General features: G+C 42.9%; 2 protein-coding genes across 3 annotated transcripts; one reads left to right on the forward strand and one right to left on the reverse strand.

The window, feature by feature from the left end:
* Nucleotides 1–11: 11 nt before the first annotated feature.
* On the reverse strand, nt 12–6,680 carry LOC124012053 (palmitoyl-protein thioesterase 1-like). Its single transcript, XM_046325426.1, has 10 exons — nt 6,585–6,680; nt 5,891–6,016; nt 5,594–5,703; nt 1,883–2,010; nt 1,540–1,610; nt 1,336–1,438; nt 1,066–1,156; nt 860–958; nt 685–756; nt 12–592 (listed from the first exon to the last, which is right to left on the reverse strand). The coding sequence occupies exons 2-10, from the start codon at nt 6,006–6,008 to the stop codon at nt 470–472; spliced, it is 915 nt and encodes a 304-aa protein (XP_046181382.1). The 5' UTR covers nt 6,009–6,016; nt 6,585–6,680; the 3' UTR covers nt 12–469.
* A 109-nt stretch (nt 6,681–6,789) lies between these two features.
* Nucleotides 6,790–16,452, forward strand: LOC124012052 (sialin-like). 2 transcript variants are annotated; one of them, XM_046325423.1, is made up of 12 exons: nt 6,790–6,980; nt 8,673–8,791; nt 9,480–9,656; nt 9,984–10,204; nt 10,445–10,678; nt 10,883–11,057; nt 11,549–11,667; nt 11,840–12,001; nt 14,868–15,000; nt 15,490–15,637; nt 15,846–15,935; nt 16,295–16,452. In XM_046325423.1, exons 3-11 carry the CDS (start codon nt 9,554–9,556, stop codon nt 15,862–15,864), a joined length of 1,314 nt encoding a protein of 437 aa, XP_046181379.1. In that variant the 5' UTR covers nt 6,790–6,980; nt 8,673–8,791; nt 9,480–9,553; the 3' UTR covers nt 15,865–15,935; nt 16,295–16,452. The 2 variants fall into 2 exon arrangements, with proteins under 2 accessions (XP_046181379.1, XP_046181381.1); XM_046325425.1 differs by lacking the exon at nt 6,790–6,980 and adding an exon at nt 8,436–8,571.
* The last annotated feature ends 520 nt before the right edge of the window (nt 16,453–16,972 follow it).

The following is a 16,972-nucleotide window of genomic DNA, read 5'->3' on the forward strand; positions in this document are numbered from 1 at the left end:
GAGTCTGATAATGTGGGGGATTTTTCTTTATTGGCTGACTGGACAGTAAGAGCAGGCCAAATATGGGGATGATGAGCCCTTATGTTTTGCTCTATCTGGGAAAACGTGCCACTTTTCACAAGGAGAGCTTGATAATTAACTCCGTTCAGAACCAGTGATTTCTTAACATGTTATTTACCATTACACTACTGGCGAAGAAACACCCACCATACTTTTATTCCAAAATACAGTGCTAAGCAAATGATCCTACATTTAAACTTGAATAGAGATCTCCAAATTAGACTCATGCATCTCTGAGAACCAACTAACACCAACTTTATTTCTCTGTGGTAGTACGTTAACTGGGTAAAACAGTTAAATCATAAATAGTGCATTATTTGATTTAAACAGCAGGATGATATCGGAATGATCAGTGCAATAGTAATGTGTGCGTATGTCAACTCATGTCAGTGTAGCTAGCTAGGTGGTTTTAGTGCAGGTAAGGCACTAGTTTGGCATTGAACCACTCATCGGTGAACTGAAGGTGATCTCCTTCTGTGGCCAGGAAATCCAGCTTCCCAGCTGCCTCCATCGCTGCCAGTCCCAGACGATCCTTAAAACCGATAACATTTATCAACACTATCAGAATCTGTATTATTGAAATACGTGTCTGTTTGAAGATGCGTAAACATGATGGGGTTTTACCTCTTTATAGAGGACACTCTCCTGAAGGGTCTCGGTCTCTTTCGCCTGACCAGTTTTCAGAAAACCAAACCACTACAACAAAGAGATTGCAAATGGAAAAACATCTGGTTCATAAGCAATTACAGTGTAGGAGGACAGTACATCAAGAGATTGTCATGATGTGTCCAGTATTTACCTCGGTGTCAACTGGATCAACAACGCTGTCCTGCAAGAACTTGACCATCACAAACTTGTCCAGCAGTTGGAGGTTCTTCTTGTAAGTCTCGTTCACCACCTGTGAGGTGAAATGCAGCAGATCATTTGGAATACAGTTATGGAGACAAACAGCACTGTATGACCAATCAAATAAGGTCTGATTCTGAAAATGAGCACCATACTAACCCGCTCCTGATTGATATCAGCCAGGAAGAGGCTGTGTTTTTTGTACAGGTCGTCATTCAGTGGGTCGTGCCAGTACTGTGCCTGCACCAAGCTGATAAAGACAAGGATTCCAAATGTACCACTAGATAACAGCCACCATACACAAAGCACTGTCTTTTCTTTGCGCATCCTCTCAAAAACGTATAGTAACTACGTCATACTGATTACCTGGGTGCTGCTGACTTGTCTCAAACATAACCATTTCCTTCTGAGTTGTAAGCCTACACTCACTGTTTTTGCACAATATCGGTATAGGCTCCTGAGTTGAGTTCCTTGCGAATCCAGTCACAAATATGGGAGCTCTCTCCAGGGCATCTAGGGAGACCATACACCCCTGTGAATGTAGAGAATAGAATCATTACACAACTGTCAGGAAGTGAATGAAAAACAATGTTAATGAATAGAGACAAGGCACTGTTGCCATGGTGCCGTTACCTTGTTGTTGTCCTCCAACAGAGATCAGGGTTTTCATTGGAGGAGATGGACAGCGCTGCGCCACTGCCCTCCTAGGTGGAAAGGTGAAGAACTGAGAATGACAGCTTCTTGTATAAAGTATATTCCTCCGCTTACCAGGGATGGGCAACTCCTTGAGGACCGGAGACTCCGCAGGCTTTTGTTCCACCTCGGCTATGAGACACCTGATTTAACTACATTGGTTGAATAGGTGTCAAAGTGTACTGCAGCTCTCCAGAACCGGAGTGGCTCTTCCCAATCTCTAACATTCTATTTAAAAAAACATTCTGAGAGGCTTTGCGAGTACGGGTCCAGAGATACTTACAGGAACTGCCCTCCCTGGGAGAAGCCCATGGCATTGTAGCCATCCTTCAGCTTGGGATCCTGGGCCAGCTGGCTGCACACCATGGACACCTGCTCATTGACATCCATGAAGAAACCATTCTCTGTGTCCTGAGGGGTAGATATGAGGCAAGAAAGTTCATGGTGGGAACGTAACAAAGTTGGCAATCAGGAATATCACACTCCCAGTGGGTTAGAAGTTTACATACATTAAATTAGCATTTGGTAGCATTGCATATATATATATATATATATATATATATATATATACATTGATTAACTTGGGTCAAACATTTTGGGTGGTCCACAACAAGTTGGGTGAATTTTGGCCCATTCCTCCTGAAAAAGCTGGTGAAATTGAGTCAGGTTTTTAGGCCTCCTTGCTCGCACACACTTTATCAGTTCTGCCCACAAAGTTGTGGCCATTTTGCCACAACTTTGTAAGTATGCTTGGGGTCATTGTCTATTTGGAAGACCCATTTCCGACCAAGCTTTAACTTCCTGAATGATGTCTTGAGATGTTGCTTCAATATATCCACATAATTTTCCTACCTCATGATGCCATCTATTTTGTGAAGTGCACCAGCCCCTCCTGCAGCAAAGCACCCCCACAACATGAGGCTGCCACCCCCGTGCTTCACGGTTGGGATGGTGTTCTTCGGCTTTTTGTTTAATCAGAAAAGAGGACATTCATCCAAAAAGTACTTTCTTTGTCCTCATGTGCAGTTTCAAAGTACTATCTTTGTCCTCATGTGCAGTTGCAAAATGTAGTCTGTTAGGGCGGAGACATGAGCATCTCGTCATTATATACAGATCTCAGGTTTCAGCCTCTTCAAGAGGAAAGGAAAGTTGCCATGTGCACAGTGCACTGTTCAGACAATGGCTTCCCCTAAAGTATGATGTTTTGCCAAAATTATATAATTACTCCTGTCTAAATAAAATCATTCAAAATCCATCAACCACAGAGCACGACTTAGCCACAGGGGATGATTAGCTTCTTAGGCACATGCCTATTTAGGCAGCCAGTATTTGGGCAGCACGCGTGACAATAAGCCTAGCTGATTGAGTTGTCAGTGAACAGCATCTAAATGATGTGTTTAGATAATGTCTTGAGTATCATTTTAAAATGTTGAGAGAAAAAAAAGTGGAGGGGTATGGGATGAAGATATGGCACGTCTTGCTCAAACGAATGTACTTGGTTCTCTAGGATGCACACAGCTGTCTCCTGCCAATTCTTGCGCATTTCCTTGTGTGAATTGTTTGCCCATTGATTGTTTATTTGGATCAATTCCCAATTACATACAGTGCATTCAGAAAGTATTCCAACCCTATTTTTGCGATATTATAGTGGCCAGACATCGATCAAGTGCAAAAATAATGTTCAATGAGTAAAAACATATATAATCCCTCCTCACTCTCACACACACAGTTCAACACAACAAAATCTATATATTTGAGCTACACTGCACATTATTACATTGTACATTTTTTGCTTGTGGACATTTGTTCTACAATGTGCCAGCAAAAGTGAGAAAGTGTGTGGTGTGTTAGGGAATAATCAGAATTTGTTGGTAACATAGGTAAGATGTTTTATATTCATCATATGTTTATAAGTTACTTCTCATCAGAATGGTATTTTTGTATAATACTGTGGTGAGGTTGCAGTTATCTGTTCTATGTCAAGACTAAGTTGCATGGGCCGCAGAGAGGGGAGAGGTCAAAGTGTCATCATGTGTAAACATATCTTTTGCTCCACTGTGTGTGTGACAGTCACTCCCTATTTTTCCCATTGGGGAAAAGGAGGATGGCAGTGTCTGGAATCATTCTCATGCTCCCTTTTATCTTAACCTATAGCCTCACTCTCCTCTCCGTGAGTTTGTCCAGGATTGGTTGTATTTAGAATTGGTTGTATCTAAATTATAATTTGATATATGCCTGTTGATATGGAGGATTGGTTTATGGTTCTGGGGTTTGAGAAAGGAGACAAAGCTGAACGATGAATTATGCCGATGCTGTCTTATCCTGTGTGTGTCTTTGCTATAAAGGACCTCATTTGAAATGTGGAAGGGGCTCTCAGAGAATTAATTGAGGGACACTGAATTACCTGAGAGTCACAGGATTGTGATAGAGCTCATACCAATTTGTAAGTCGCTCTGGATAAGAGCGTCTGCTAAATGACTTAAATGTAAATGTAAATATCATTATAAGTAAAGATGGACTTTGATAACTAACTCTGACTTGTGTGTGTGGTTTGCTCCCATGATTTGGTAAATAGAGGAAATTTCCACGACAGGTGTTCCTTTCACCTCTATAGTGGCATCCAGCTTAAGCCAGGCCCGGCATCAGCTACACTTGATCCCTGAATCGACTTGTTTAACAAGCAATGCCTCATTTTCACCTAATTCTCTCATTCTGAAAATGAACCACACACTGTAGAGGGAAAACATTAGTTAACAGATAGAGGTTAGTTTGTTAGCTTGTTAACATTTCACACAGATTGCCAGGGTCCAGTAAGCAACTAAAGCATTATAACTTGAGGAACGATGTTGTGCCGAAAAGCTCCCCCCCTGCCAACCCCCCCCCCCCCCCCCCCCCCCTTCGCGTGAACGAGCACGCACTCAATTCTTCATTGCTGAAACTTGCTTTCTAATCACGTTAGACTGCGTTTAATTTGATATGTTGGTTTGATCGTTGGGGAGGCACTGGTAATGTCTGCAGTTTTCGGTTTGACTAATTGTTTCAACTGTATTAGTCTATAAATAAATCTCTGCCAAAATTCATAATCTCTCCCATGTCTTATTCGACTAGTAGATGTTCTGAAATGTTTATTGCTTGCCTACATTTTACACCCTCTGTTTAATATAACACACATACATGAATTATTCATTTTGGTTGCCTACCCTGACGAAGTTTGTTCTATAGAAAGTATTTGACTCTAGCCACAAAATTAAGGAAATTGCATCAAACCCTTCGTACGCAGCCTCTGGTCCACATTGTATAAACTGACATCAAGTCAACAAAGTCCTTTTTGTTTTGAGTCATTGGGAATGATAATAGTTCCTCACAATATTTGAAAAATCTTCACTAGCTATAGCTCAAGTCAAGACAGATGGTAAGAGAGGCAGGGTACAGAGATGAATGAGATTGAAAGAACCTGAATATAATCAGGATTTTTTCTGTTTTTATTTGTTTGCTTTAGGTTTTATTTGACTTAGTTGACAATGGAAATTACAGGCCTACTGCTGCATTGACCTACAGCCAATCTCTGAGTTCCATGCGCTCATTTCTTTAGCTGCCAACGGCTCACGGTGTATCAATGTGTCCATACAGCTCTCGCATTAGTTGAATTTTAACTTTGAGATTTGTATCATTTTAATTATGATTTTTATGATTAACTACGTGACAATGATTTTGAGAAACAATAACATTATAGAAATATTACTGTTCCACAAAAATGCACATATAAAAATAATCATAACTGGCACACAGATCGGTAGAGATGGTAGGGTAAATTGTAAGCTTCACCAAATTTGAAACTGGTCTTTACTATAACAACCATTTTTTTAAAAATAAAAAATAAAATCACATAGGAAGTTTGTCCGAAAAAACTAGCCTGCCTATGGAAATCAAATGCCCGTCCAACTTATTCATTTTGGCGCTAGCCCTGCCACAGAGATAGGAGAGTGGAAAGTACCTGAATGACAGTCTTGCCAATCATCAGGGACAGGACGTCAATGCCAGGGATTGCTTCCTCGATCATCTTCTTTATGGAGCCCATGCTGAGAGGGTTGCAACAGCTGTCTCCTGTATTCAAACAGAAACAAGAACAGGGTCTATATACACTATCTGACATAGCATGACTTATCTAAGGGCCACAGGCAAATATAGGAAGTGGCCTCCCCTTCCTTGCTTAGCCATTCTGCCAAACTGAGAAACATCCTTGCTGTATGTGAAAACATAATGTTCTAGTATTATGCATCTAAGTGCTTACCCATTCCATGCCACATAACCAATGGGAGGGTGGCATTGTCAGATCCATGTACCGGGCTGAGGACAAGTTGTGACAGCAGGGGGCCAGCCCCCAGGAGCAAGCGGAGAAGTGTGGTCATCTTGAACCCTGAAATCAATATAAAGAAGAGGACCAGAAGTGAACTAATGCAAATTCAAGGCTATCTATGTAATCAGTCATGTGATACAACAGGAACGTTAGTGGGCTATTAGCGGTGTTAAACGGAACAATATGTGTTAGTGTTAAAAGGCACAATGTGTAATTTCAACAGCCTGGCCCTGCCACTTTGTTTGGTAAACTGAGCGATGGGGCTGAGGGGATGTAATCTCTCAGATGCAGACGTAGTTATTATGAATTCAAGGTCTGGCAGAGTGTGCCTTTAAAGCCGCGATTCTTGTTTGGTAGGGGTCTTCCATGTTGTCAAAATCATGGAATATGCCTGCGAGAGCTTCCCAAAATCAAAGACAAGTTTGGGAGGTGCCTTTCTTTTATAACAAACCAGCTCCCCAAATGTGGGAAGCTAGGGACGTTATTTTCCTAGCTTGATAGGTATCTATGTCTGAACAAGCAACTGTCTTCATTTCTTGCAAGTCGTGTTTCACTGAATATTGAAACAATACACATTTGCTGAGCAATAAACACTCAATCTGAAACCGAGCAATAAACTACTACTTACTTTTCAGAATCGCCACAGTTTGTCACATGACATGCTAGCTACCCGGAAGAAATTTGAGAAACAATCATCAACTTCCACATCATACGGAGCAGCATATCCTGCGATGTGTACATTAGTTTAGTTTATCTTGTGTTGTAGAGTTCAGTGTAAATAAAAATAACGTCACCGAATAAAAAAATATTATTGATCATGTGACTACCGCTTTCCCTGAATCGCAAACAGTGTACACAACACTTTTACCACTGTTTTTACTTGGTCTGTGCCAAGTGGAAAGGCTACAAGCAGTAAGGACGCTATACCGCTATAAGGCAAAACAGAGAGCTCTTTACACATTTATTAAACACGACAGGTGCAACGTAAACCAGAGGTTTGTGTTGAAGAGTCCATTCGTTCTAGGTAGGTTTGCTCTATAGCTCAAATTCAACTAAAATGCACTAGCAGCTGTACTATTTTGGATCTACTTATGAGACCTATCTAGCTATCTATTCTCGTTATGTACCAATGTGGCCAGCTGTTTCAAGTGATTCACATTTCGATTCACATGCATGACTGACTGCTTATAAGCCTCCAGTGTTGTAATAACCTTGTTTTATTATTTTTATTTTATTTAACCTTTTTTGTTTTGATCTTGGCAAGTTAGTTCAGAACAAATTATTATTTACAATGGCGGCCTACCAAAAGGCCTCCTGCGGGGACGGGAGCTGGGATTATAAATACAAATAAATTAAATAAAAATATATGGCAAAACAAACATCAAAACAAGAGAGAGAGCAGAGATTTAAAATCCCCTTTCCCAAATCTAATGTCAGAAAATGGAGAAGTTATGATTGAAAGAAGAAGCATAGAGTTACTAAAACTACACACAGTTATTATACCAACTTTGGAAGAAGTGAACTTTACAGATAACACACAATCACATACCAATGCCCATGTTTATTTTGACTGTGTCCGTTTGTAATGGGAATTTCCAGGCGAACAAAAAAGGAGAGCAGTTGTTGATCACATCAATCAAAATAATGTTGGTTTAATTACAAGATGCAACAGGGAGACACCTCTAGTACAGAAGCAGAGAAAATGTCTAACGGGCCTCTTGGAGACAGGCCCTTTATATTCAGACAGTGCCAAATGTTCTCTTAACATCAGCCCGAGAGGCTTGTGCGAAGTCAAAACAAAAGACAGTGACTTTGCCTGCTGCTACAGAATCACACAGTGCATACTGTAATCAATACAATTAGAATCAGTGTCCTCGTTCCTTTTGCAATCTGTAGCTCTGGCGTCAATCACTATCAAACGATATGAGAAGAATCCATAACATTCAGTACAAAAATCTAGTGACTATCAACTCAGACACAAATATGTCACAAATAGAACATGTATATTACAGAATAGCAAAAACATACAAATATGCTAAGCATTGTGTTAATCACTCTAAACTGAATAAGAACTCGGGCTCCTGAGTGGGGCAGCAGTCGAAGGCAATGCATCTCAGTGCTACAGGCATCACCACAGACCCTCGTTCAATTTCAGGCTGTATCACAACCGGCCGTGATTGGGAGTCTCATAGGGCGGCTCACAATTGGCCCAGCATCATCCGGGTTAGGGTTTGGCCGGGGTAGGTCATCAGTGTAAAGAAGAATTTCTTTTTAACTGACTTACCTAGTTAAATAAAACATTTAATAAATATACTTTATTAACCTTAAATGGCCACTACACCATGTCAAAAGGCACTACATTATGTCATTCTATTCCACCCCCCTCATCAGCTGACTTGCGTAACACACTCTCTGTTCCTCCAATGTTAACCTTTTGAGTGTGAACGTTTTATTAGTCAGCAGATACACTAGGTTCACATCTGCTTTTAATCAGTCTGCACAAGTCACAGTCAGAGTGAAGGAGAGGCCAAGACTACTGGTTTATTTCATTTAGTGGACAGACCTGTATTCTGAGATCAGATTTATTGCGTACTACTGGTCCAGCTCTAAAAGAGGTAGCTATGAAAAATCATTGAATTCATGATTCTGTGACTGACTTTACATAGGCCATAATTCACAGACTGGTATTTGTTTTCCATCTTGTTTTTTTCTTCAGGATCAACATGTATAAGCCACACCACCAGCCAGCCTAAAACTATTTGGAGCATCATCTGAAGAAGAATATATGATGCTCCCCAGTCCTATGATCTAGGTCTAGAAACTCAATAACAGCAAGTGAGTAACATTCTGGTCCAACCAGTCCTACTTGTGATAATTGGTCAAACCTTTTTCTCTATCTAAACCAGGGCTCTCCAACCCTCTTCCTGGAGAGCTACCATCCTGTAGGTTTTCGCTCCAACCCTCATCTAGCGCACCTGATTCTAATAATTAGCTGGTTGAGAAGCTGAATCAGGTTAGTTACAACTGGGGTTGGAGTGAAAACCTACAGGTGGGTAGCTCTCCAGGAACAGGGTTGGAGAACCCTGAATTCTGAACATTCCTCAATATAAAGAGCTAAGTCTACTGTTATAATGCATGTCTACAGTATATTTGATTTCTTTGACTTAGTCAGGTGTTTTGTAATGGTTGCACAAGCACCCATGGATTTATTTGAACACCATAAGGACCATTGACCTGTCAGGTCATGGTCATTCTCATATCCAGCCTGTGTCTGTAGTCTTAACCCGTGTGTGTGTGTGTGTGTGTGTGTGTGTGTGTGTGTGTGTGTGTGTGTGTGTGTGTGTGTGTGTGTGTGTGTGTGTGTGTGTGTGTGTGTGTGTGTGTGTGTGTGTGTGTGTGTGTGTGTGTGTGTGTGTGTGTGTGTGCGTGTGCGTGTGTGTGTGCGTGCTTGCGCATGAGACTGAATGTCTAGCCATTTTTCCTGCTGACTCTTGCTCTCTGTCTGTCCTGCATATTTTCTTAGGACACTATGGTTAGGTGACCTCAGATCACAACCACTTCATTCCATCTCTGGCTGTCACCTGACTGGTGGTTGCCATGGCTTTACAAAATGGATTCTCCATCAACTCCACCCCACTGGATGAGAGTGGAGAGACAACACCCCTACTTAAAAAACATGTGGTGGATGTTGATGATTCAGGTGTCTACTATTTTTGCGTTGCTCTTTTGCATAGTAAGCACTCAGCAGCATGGATGTGCTAGAGGGTGATTTATTATGTAATGATAACTTTTTATGATAGTTGAAGGAAGTCATATCAAGTGAAAATTTGACCTACCTGGAAGTTTGGATATGTCCCTATGCTTTAGCTTAGTGCTAGTGAAATAGGTCATTTAAGTGTCAAGTACTCCTCGTTTGGTAGTGTAGATGTTCTACCAGCGCTGTTTAAATAGTCATCTTTAAAGTTTTGAGTTTTTTCAGATCGATTGTGAGGTGTGATTGTGCACTTGTTGTCATCATGTCTACCAGTACCTCCACAATGTTGCTCTGCACGCTACAATCTGGCCATCATGATGTTCTTCGGATTCTCTGTTGTCTATGGTCTCCGTGTCAATCTAAGTGTTGCCATGGTCGCCATGGTCAATGGGACCAATAGCCAACCAACTCTCAACAGCTCAGTTGGCCATGAGTGCCCAGTGTCCTCCCACGGGAACAACAATGGCAGCCAAACCCCAGACCAACCAGACGGGGTAAGTACCAGCTTTTCCAAAGTATCCACAACTAGACCTATAGTATACTGTACATCCATATTAAAGCTCATATATTACAGTACATCAATATGCTTCACATAAACATGATGCATGCGTACTGGACATACTGCACATGCAAAGTATGCACAGTAGATACAAGACACTCACAAACTAATACGTAACACTATTGCTCATTTACCCCTCTCTCTCTCTCTCTCTCTCTCTCTCTCTCTCTCTCAGATACCTCAGTACTCGTGGGATTCTCCAACTCAGGGCCTGCTGCTGGGGGCATTCTTCTTTGGTTACCTGGTGACTCAGATCCCCGGGGGTTACCTGGCCGGTCACTTTGGAGGGAGTATCTTCTTGGGGGGAGGGGTGCTTGGCACCGCAGCCCTCACCCTCCTCACCCCCCTGGCAGCCCAGCTAGGACCCTACTGGCTGTTTGGCTTACGGGCACTGGAGGGATTTGGGGAGGTAAGAGGCTTCATGTGTGCAGAGTAGGGGTCAATCTCATTCTGTTATCAGCATTGAACTGGATTAGTTTAGCATTCGATTTATGGTATACTTACAGTATAGCCAATTTGGCCATGTGGTCATTATTTTCTCTAAAACTACAAGGTATATTGTTAATTTAAGTGACATATCAGTGTGTATTGCTCTGTGTTTGTGTGTCGTCAGGGGGTGACATTCCCGGCCATGATGGCCATGTGGGCTCGCTGGGCTCCCCCTCTAGAGAGGTCTCGTCTTATTTCCCTGTCGGGGTCAGGGGCAAACTTTGGGGCTTTTGTAGCCCTGCCCCTCACCGGCTTCATATGTCACAGTCTGGGCTGGCCCGCTGTCTTCTACATGTGTGGTGAGAGTTGGATAGCAATTACACTCCCCAAACATTTACACTGAGTGTTCAAAACATTAAGGACACCTTCGTAATATTGAGTTGCACCCCCCAACCATATACATTCCCCCTACACACACCATTATCTGCATTGTCAGCTCTTATTTTATTCTCCTGTTTTCACACACATTATACTTTCCTATTTTTGGATCATTCACAATTCTTCTCTGTACACTCAATCAATCAAATGTATTTATAGAGTATTTCTATTTTTTACAACAGTAGTTGAGAAGAAAAAAAAAGGTGCTTATACAGAAACTGAGCCTAAAACCCCAGAGAGCATGCAATGCAGATGTAGAGGCACGGTGGCTAGGAAACACTCCCTAGAAATACAGGAACCTAGTTCAGCACAAACACTGTTCCTACATATCCTCTTGCTTTATAAAGATGTCAACATAAACAGTCTTTTCTCTCATTCCCTCCCTCTCTCTCCCTCTTTCTCTCGTCACCAGGGGGTGCTGGTTGTATTTGGGCAGTTTTCTGGTTCATTCTGGTGTCTGACCAGCCTGGCACTCATCCACGAATCAGCACAAGAGAAAAACATTACATCATCAACTCCATAGGAAAAGATGTAACAACAATATATCTGTGGTATCCTTTATGCCACTTTATCAAACATTTGTCAATCACTTTACAGTCAATCCCCTTTCTCTCTCTCTCTCTCTCTCTCTCTCTCTCTCTCTCTCTCTCTCTCTCTCTCTCTCTCTCTCTCTCTCTCTCTTTCTCTATGCCTCTGAACCCAGGGTGGTGCCCATGGCTGGTCAGTGCCTTTGTTACCCATGGTGCTCTCTGTTCCCCTGTGGGCCATCATAGTGTCTCAGATGTGTGCCAACTGGGGTTACTACACTCTGCTCACCTCACTACCCACCTACATGGACACGGTGCTTCACTTTGACCTCCGACAGGTGAGACCCAAAGAAATTGTACATTAAGTCATACATCATAGATATGGACATATGATTTCTATGGATGATGCCAGAAGAGGGGAGAGACAGAGTGAGATGCTCAATTCCAGAGTGCAGTCAAGACTAGATAACTATAAGAATATGGTAATAGCTCTACTGGGTGGCAAACTACCTGCCCTCCAGGACACCTTCAGCACCCGATGTCACAGGAAGGCCAAAAAGATCATCAAGGACAACAACCATCCGAGCCACTGCCTGTTCACCCTGCTATCATCCAGAAGGCGAGGTCAGTACAGGTGCATCAAATCGGGACCGAGAGACTGAAAAACAGCTTCTATCTCAAGGCCATCAGACTGTTAAACAGCCATCACTTGGTGGCTTCCACCCGGTTACGTAACCCTGCATGTTAGAGGCTGCTGCCCTATATACAGAGACTTGAAATCACTGGCCATTTTAATAATGGAACACTAGTCACTGTAATAATGTTTACATATTTTGCTTTACTCATCTCATATCTATATACTGTATTCTATTCTACTGTATTTTAGTCTATACCACTCCGTAATGGTTCATCCTAATATTTATATATTCCTTAATTCCATTCTTTTACTTTTAGGTTTGTGTCGGCCGCCCAACAACCTGCCCGCTCGACCCTATCCCCTCCTCTCTTCTCCAGACCATTTCCGGAGACCTTCTCCCTTACCTCACCTCGCTCATCAACTTATCCCTGACCGCTGGCTACGTCCCTTCCGTCTTCAAGAGAGCGAGAGTTGCACCCCTTCTGAAAAAACCTACACTCGATCCCTCCGATGTCAACAACTACAGACCAGTATCCCTTCTTTCTTTTCTCTCCAAAACTCTTGAACGAGCCGTCCTTGGTCAGCTCTCCCGCTATCTCTCTCAGAATGACCTTCTTGATCCAAATCAGTCAGGTTTCAAGACTAGTCATTCAACTGAGACTGCTCTTCTCTGTATCACGGAGGCGCTCCGCACCGCTAAAGCTAACTCTCTCTCCTCTGCTCTCATCCTTCTAGACCTATCGGCTGCCTTCGATACTGTGAACCATCAGATCCTCCTCTCCACCCTCTCCGAGTTGGGCATCTCCGGCGCGGCCCACGCTTGGATTGCGTCCTACCTGACAGGTCGCTCCTACCAGGTGGCGTGGCGAGAATCTGTCTCCTCACCACGCGCTCTCACCACTGGTGTCCCCCAGGGCTCTGTTCTAGGCCCTCTCCTATTCTCGCTATACACCAAGTCACTTGGCTCTGTCATAACCTCACATGGTCTCTCCTATCATTGCTATGCAGACGACACACAATTAATCTTCTCCTTTCCCCCTTCTGATGACCAGGTGGCGAATCGCATCTCTGCATGTCTGGCAGACATATCAGTGTGGATGACGGATCACCACCTCAAGCTGAACTTCGGCAAGACGGAGCTGCTCTTCCTCCCGGGGAAGGACTGCCCGTTCCATGATCTCGCCATCACGGTTGACAACTCCATTGTGTCCTCCTCCCAGAGCGCTAAGAACCTTGGCGTGATCCTGGACAACAAACTGTCGTTCTCAACTAACATCAAGGCGGTGGCCCGTTCCTGTAGGTTCATGCTCTACAACATCCGCAGAGTACGACCCTGCCTCACACAGGAAGCGGCGCAGGTCCTAATCCAGGCACTTGTCATCTCCCGTCTGGATTACTGCAACTCGCTGTTGGCTGGGCTCCCTGCCTGTGCCATTAAACCCCTACAACTCATCCAGAACGCCGCAGCCCGTCTAGTGTTCAACCTTCCCAAGTTCTCTCACGTCACCCCGCTCCTCCGCTCTCTCCACTGGCTTCCAGTTGAAGCTCGCATCCGCTACAAGACCATGGTGCTTGCCTACGGAGCTGTGAGGGGAACGGCACCTCAGTACCTCCAGGCTCTGATCAGGCCCTACACCCAAATAAGGGCACTGCGTTCATCCACCTCTGGCCTGCTCGCCTCCCTACCACTGAGGAAGTACAGTTCCCGCTCAGCTCAGTCAAAACTGTTCGCTGCTCTGGCTCCCCAATGGTGGAACAAACTCCCTCACGACGCCAGGACAGCGGAGTCAATCACCACCTTCCGGAGACACTTGAAACCCCACCTCTTTAAGGAATACCTAGGATAGGATAAAGTAATCCTTCTCACCCCCCTTAAAATATTTAGATGCACTATTGTAAAGTGGTTGTTCCACTGGATGTCATAAGGTGAATGCACCAATTTGTAAGTCGCTCTGGATAAGAGCGTCTGCTAAATGACTTAAATGTAATGTAAATGTGTGAATTGTGTGTATTGTTGTGAATTGTTAGATACTACTGCACCGATGGATCTAGAAACACAAGCATATCGCTATACCCGCAATAACATCTCCTAAATATGTGTATGTGACCAATACAATTTGATTTGATGTTGATATAAGGGAAAGGGGGATAGCTAGTCAGTTGTACAACTGAATGCCTTCAACTGAAATGTGTCTTCCGCATTTAACCCAACCCCTCTGAATCAGAGAGGTGCGGTTGGCTGCCATAATCGACATCCAGGCTCCATAGATAGAGTTGTGTCATATTTCTTAGACAAGTGTATACATACTTTAGGTGGTAGGACTAGAGAATGACTGACTAAGTTTTAATGTCGTATCAGTATATCACACTGTACAGGGATAGTACAGGAGTCTCTGGACTTGAATCATGTTGTGTTGTTACCAAGGCCTGTGCTGCTGTAGCAATGTTTGAATAAAACATTGGTGAAAGTGACGCCATCTTATCGGGATATTTTATTCCTACAATGTAGTTGAAATTATTTTTGTCGTTGGTTAATATTGTCTATTTCTTTCTGTTTCTCTTTGTAGAATGCCTTTCTCTCAGCTCTGCCCTATCTGGGTGGCTGGGCCTTCTCAGTGATATCAGGTGTAGTAGCAGACAGCCTCCTGGAGAAGGAGCTGTTGAGTGTAACAGCGGTCCGCAAGATCTTCACTATCACAGGCAAGGAGGGGACTTTTATTTTTAAAGGAATTGGTCTTGGTTACTTATGGAATGGGCTTTACCAGATGTTGATTGATTGGCTGTTAAAACGTAAAAAAGTTTGCAACAATTTTTTGGGGGATTCTTTGGTACTATTTAATGCAGTTGATATTTTAGTCTGTAGAAATATGTTTATCAGCAAAATATGAATTTATAGTTTTACATTTTATATTGACATTTTAGTGATTTATCAGAAGCTCTTATCCAGAGCAACTTACAGTTAGAGTATTTTATATATATATATATATATATATATATATATATATATATATATATATATATATATATATATATATATATATATATATATATTGTGTGTGTTGTTGTTGTTGTTGTTAATTGAATGAATGAATGGCCACACTTATATGTCTCTTATCAATAGAAAGTAAGTGCAGTGTTTGAACATTCAACATGTGTATTGATGTATATTGTTGACTCCTCCTCCCTCAGGTCTGCTGCTGCCTGCAGCGTTCCTGGTTGCTGTGGGCTTCTCCGGCTGCAGTGGGGTGTTGGCTGTGACCTTCCTCACCCTCTCTACCACTGTTGGGGGCACCAGTGCAGCCGGGGTCTTCATCAACCAGATAGACATTGCTCCACGGTGGGTGTTTCTCTATTTGACATGTCGTCACTTCACTTTTTTCTCTTCACTTCTCTCCTTTACTCACCAGTCTTTTCTGGCATATTTTGGACCTTCACTGAACTCTCTTGCACTCATTCTATCACACTCTCAGTCACTTACTCAGTGCCTTTTCACTGCTTTTGGATGTATTTGAACCTCTTTGTCTCACTCTTCCTCTCATATTCAGGTATGCGGGGTGCTTTTAGGAATCACCAACACTTTTGCGACTATCCCAGGTGTTGTCGCGCCCATCATCACAGGTTACCTCACCAAAGATGTACGCTTTAGCTTTTCCCTCATCATCAAATTGATTCATTCTGAAACTGCTTTTCAAAATAATTCTATATATTTAATATAGCTACTTAAATACTTGTTTCTGTAAAAAGTATTCGACCGAGGCTGCGTCTACACAGGCAGTCCAATTCTTGATCTTTTTTTCACTCATTGGTCTTTTGACCAATCAGCTCTGAAAACGATCTGATGTGATTGGTCAAAATAACAATTAGTGGAAGACAGATCAGAATTGGGCTGCTTGACACGAGGACAATGCAATGGCTCATTTCTAAAAGTTACTGCACCCTTGAAGACTGTTATACATACAACTGTGACTCATGTCTCCCCTCCCTCCTCAAACAGCACTCCTTGGCGGGATGGAGGAATGTGTTCTGTCTATCAGCCGGGATCAGCGCCGGAGGAGCGCTTGTCTTCACCTTGTTTGGCAGCGGGAAGGTCCAGAAATGGGCCCTGGCAGAGGAGGAGCAGGAGCAGGCAGAAACCGAGAGAGATGGGTTAATCCCTACATGACAGACAGACAGACAGACAGACAGACAGACAGACAGACAGACAGACATGACCTAAAGGGAATAGGGCCTGTAAGAAATAAGCTGACCTCAGGTTAACTTAACTCCCCATCAGGTGGTTTTAAAAAGGATGGACCAGTGCATTTTAATAGTCTCTTAGTACGCTGTGTTGGGAATGGGACCCTATATATAATACATTATTCATGATAGAATTAGGGACTTTTTAAAATGGCTTCTTTATATTCCAAATGCCTTTCTTTAGTATTGCAGACCACATGTCACCATGCCAGCCCAGGACCGCGACATCTGGCTTCTTCCCCTGCTGGATCGTCTGAGACCAGCCACCCGGACAGCTGATGAAACTGAGGAGTATTTCTGATTTTGTGTGGAAAAAATAATTCTGATTGGCTGGGCCTGGCTCCCAAATTTGTGGGCTTATGCCCTCCCAGGCCCACCGATGGCTGTGCCCCTGCCCAGTCATGTGAAATCCATAGATTAGGGCCTAATTAATTTA

The sequence above is a fragment of the Oncorhynchus gorbuscha genome, linkage group LG24 (genome assembly GCF_021184085.1).
Source record: "Oncorhynchus gorbuscha isolate QuinsamMale2020 ecotype Even-year linkage group LG24, OgorEven_v1.0, whole genome shotgun sequence".
NCBI classification, from domain to species: Eukaryota; Metazoa; Chordata; class Actinopteri; order Salmoniformes; family Salmonidae; genus Oncorhynchus; species Oncorhynchus gorbuscha.

What these genes read in the sequence shown, in the direction of transcription:
- LOC124012053 (XM_046325426.1), bottom strand. Translation starts at nt 6,008, where the DNA reads ATGACCACACTTCTCCGCTTGCTCCTGGGGGCTGGCCCCCTGCTGTCA. An exon ending in GGTTATGTGGCATGGAATGG is followed by an intron (nt 5,704 to 5,890) that starts GTAAGCACTTAG and finishes GTTTGAATACAG; the next exon opens with GAGACAGCTGTTGCAACCCT. An exon ending in TGTTGGAGGACAACAACAAG is followed by an intron (nt 1,439 to 1,539) that starts GTAACGGCACCA and finishes CTACATTCACAG; the next exon opens with GGGTGTATGGTCTCCCTAGA.
- LOC124012052 (XM_046325423.1), top strand. Translation starts at nt 9,554, where the DNA reads ATGGCTTTACAAAATGGATTCTCCATCAACTCCACCCCACTGGATGAG. An exon ending in CGCTGTCTTCTACATGTGTG is followed by an intron (nt 11,058 to 11,548) that starts GTGAGAGTTGGA and finishes TCTCGTCACCAG; the next exon opens with GGGGTGCTGGTTGTATTTGG. An exon ending in TTCACTTTGACCTCCGACAG is followed by an intron (nt 12,002 to 14,867) that starts GTGAGACCCAAA and finishes TTCTCTTTGTAG; the next exon opens with AATGCCTTTCTCTCAGCTCT.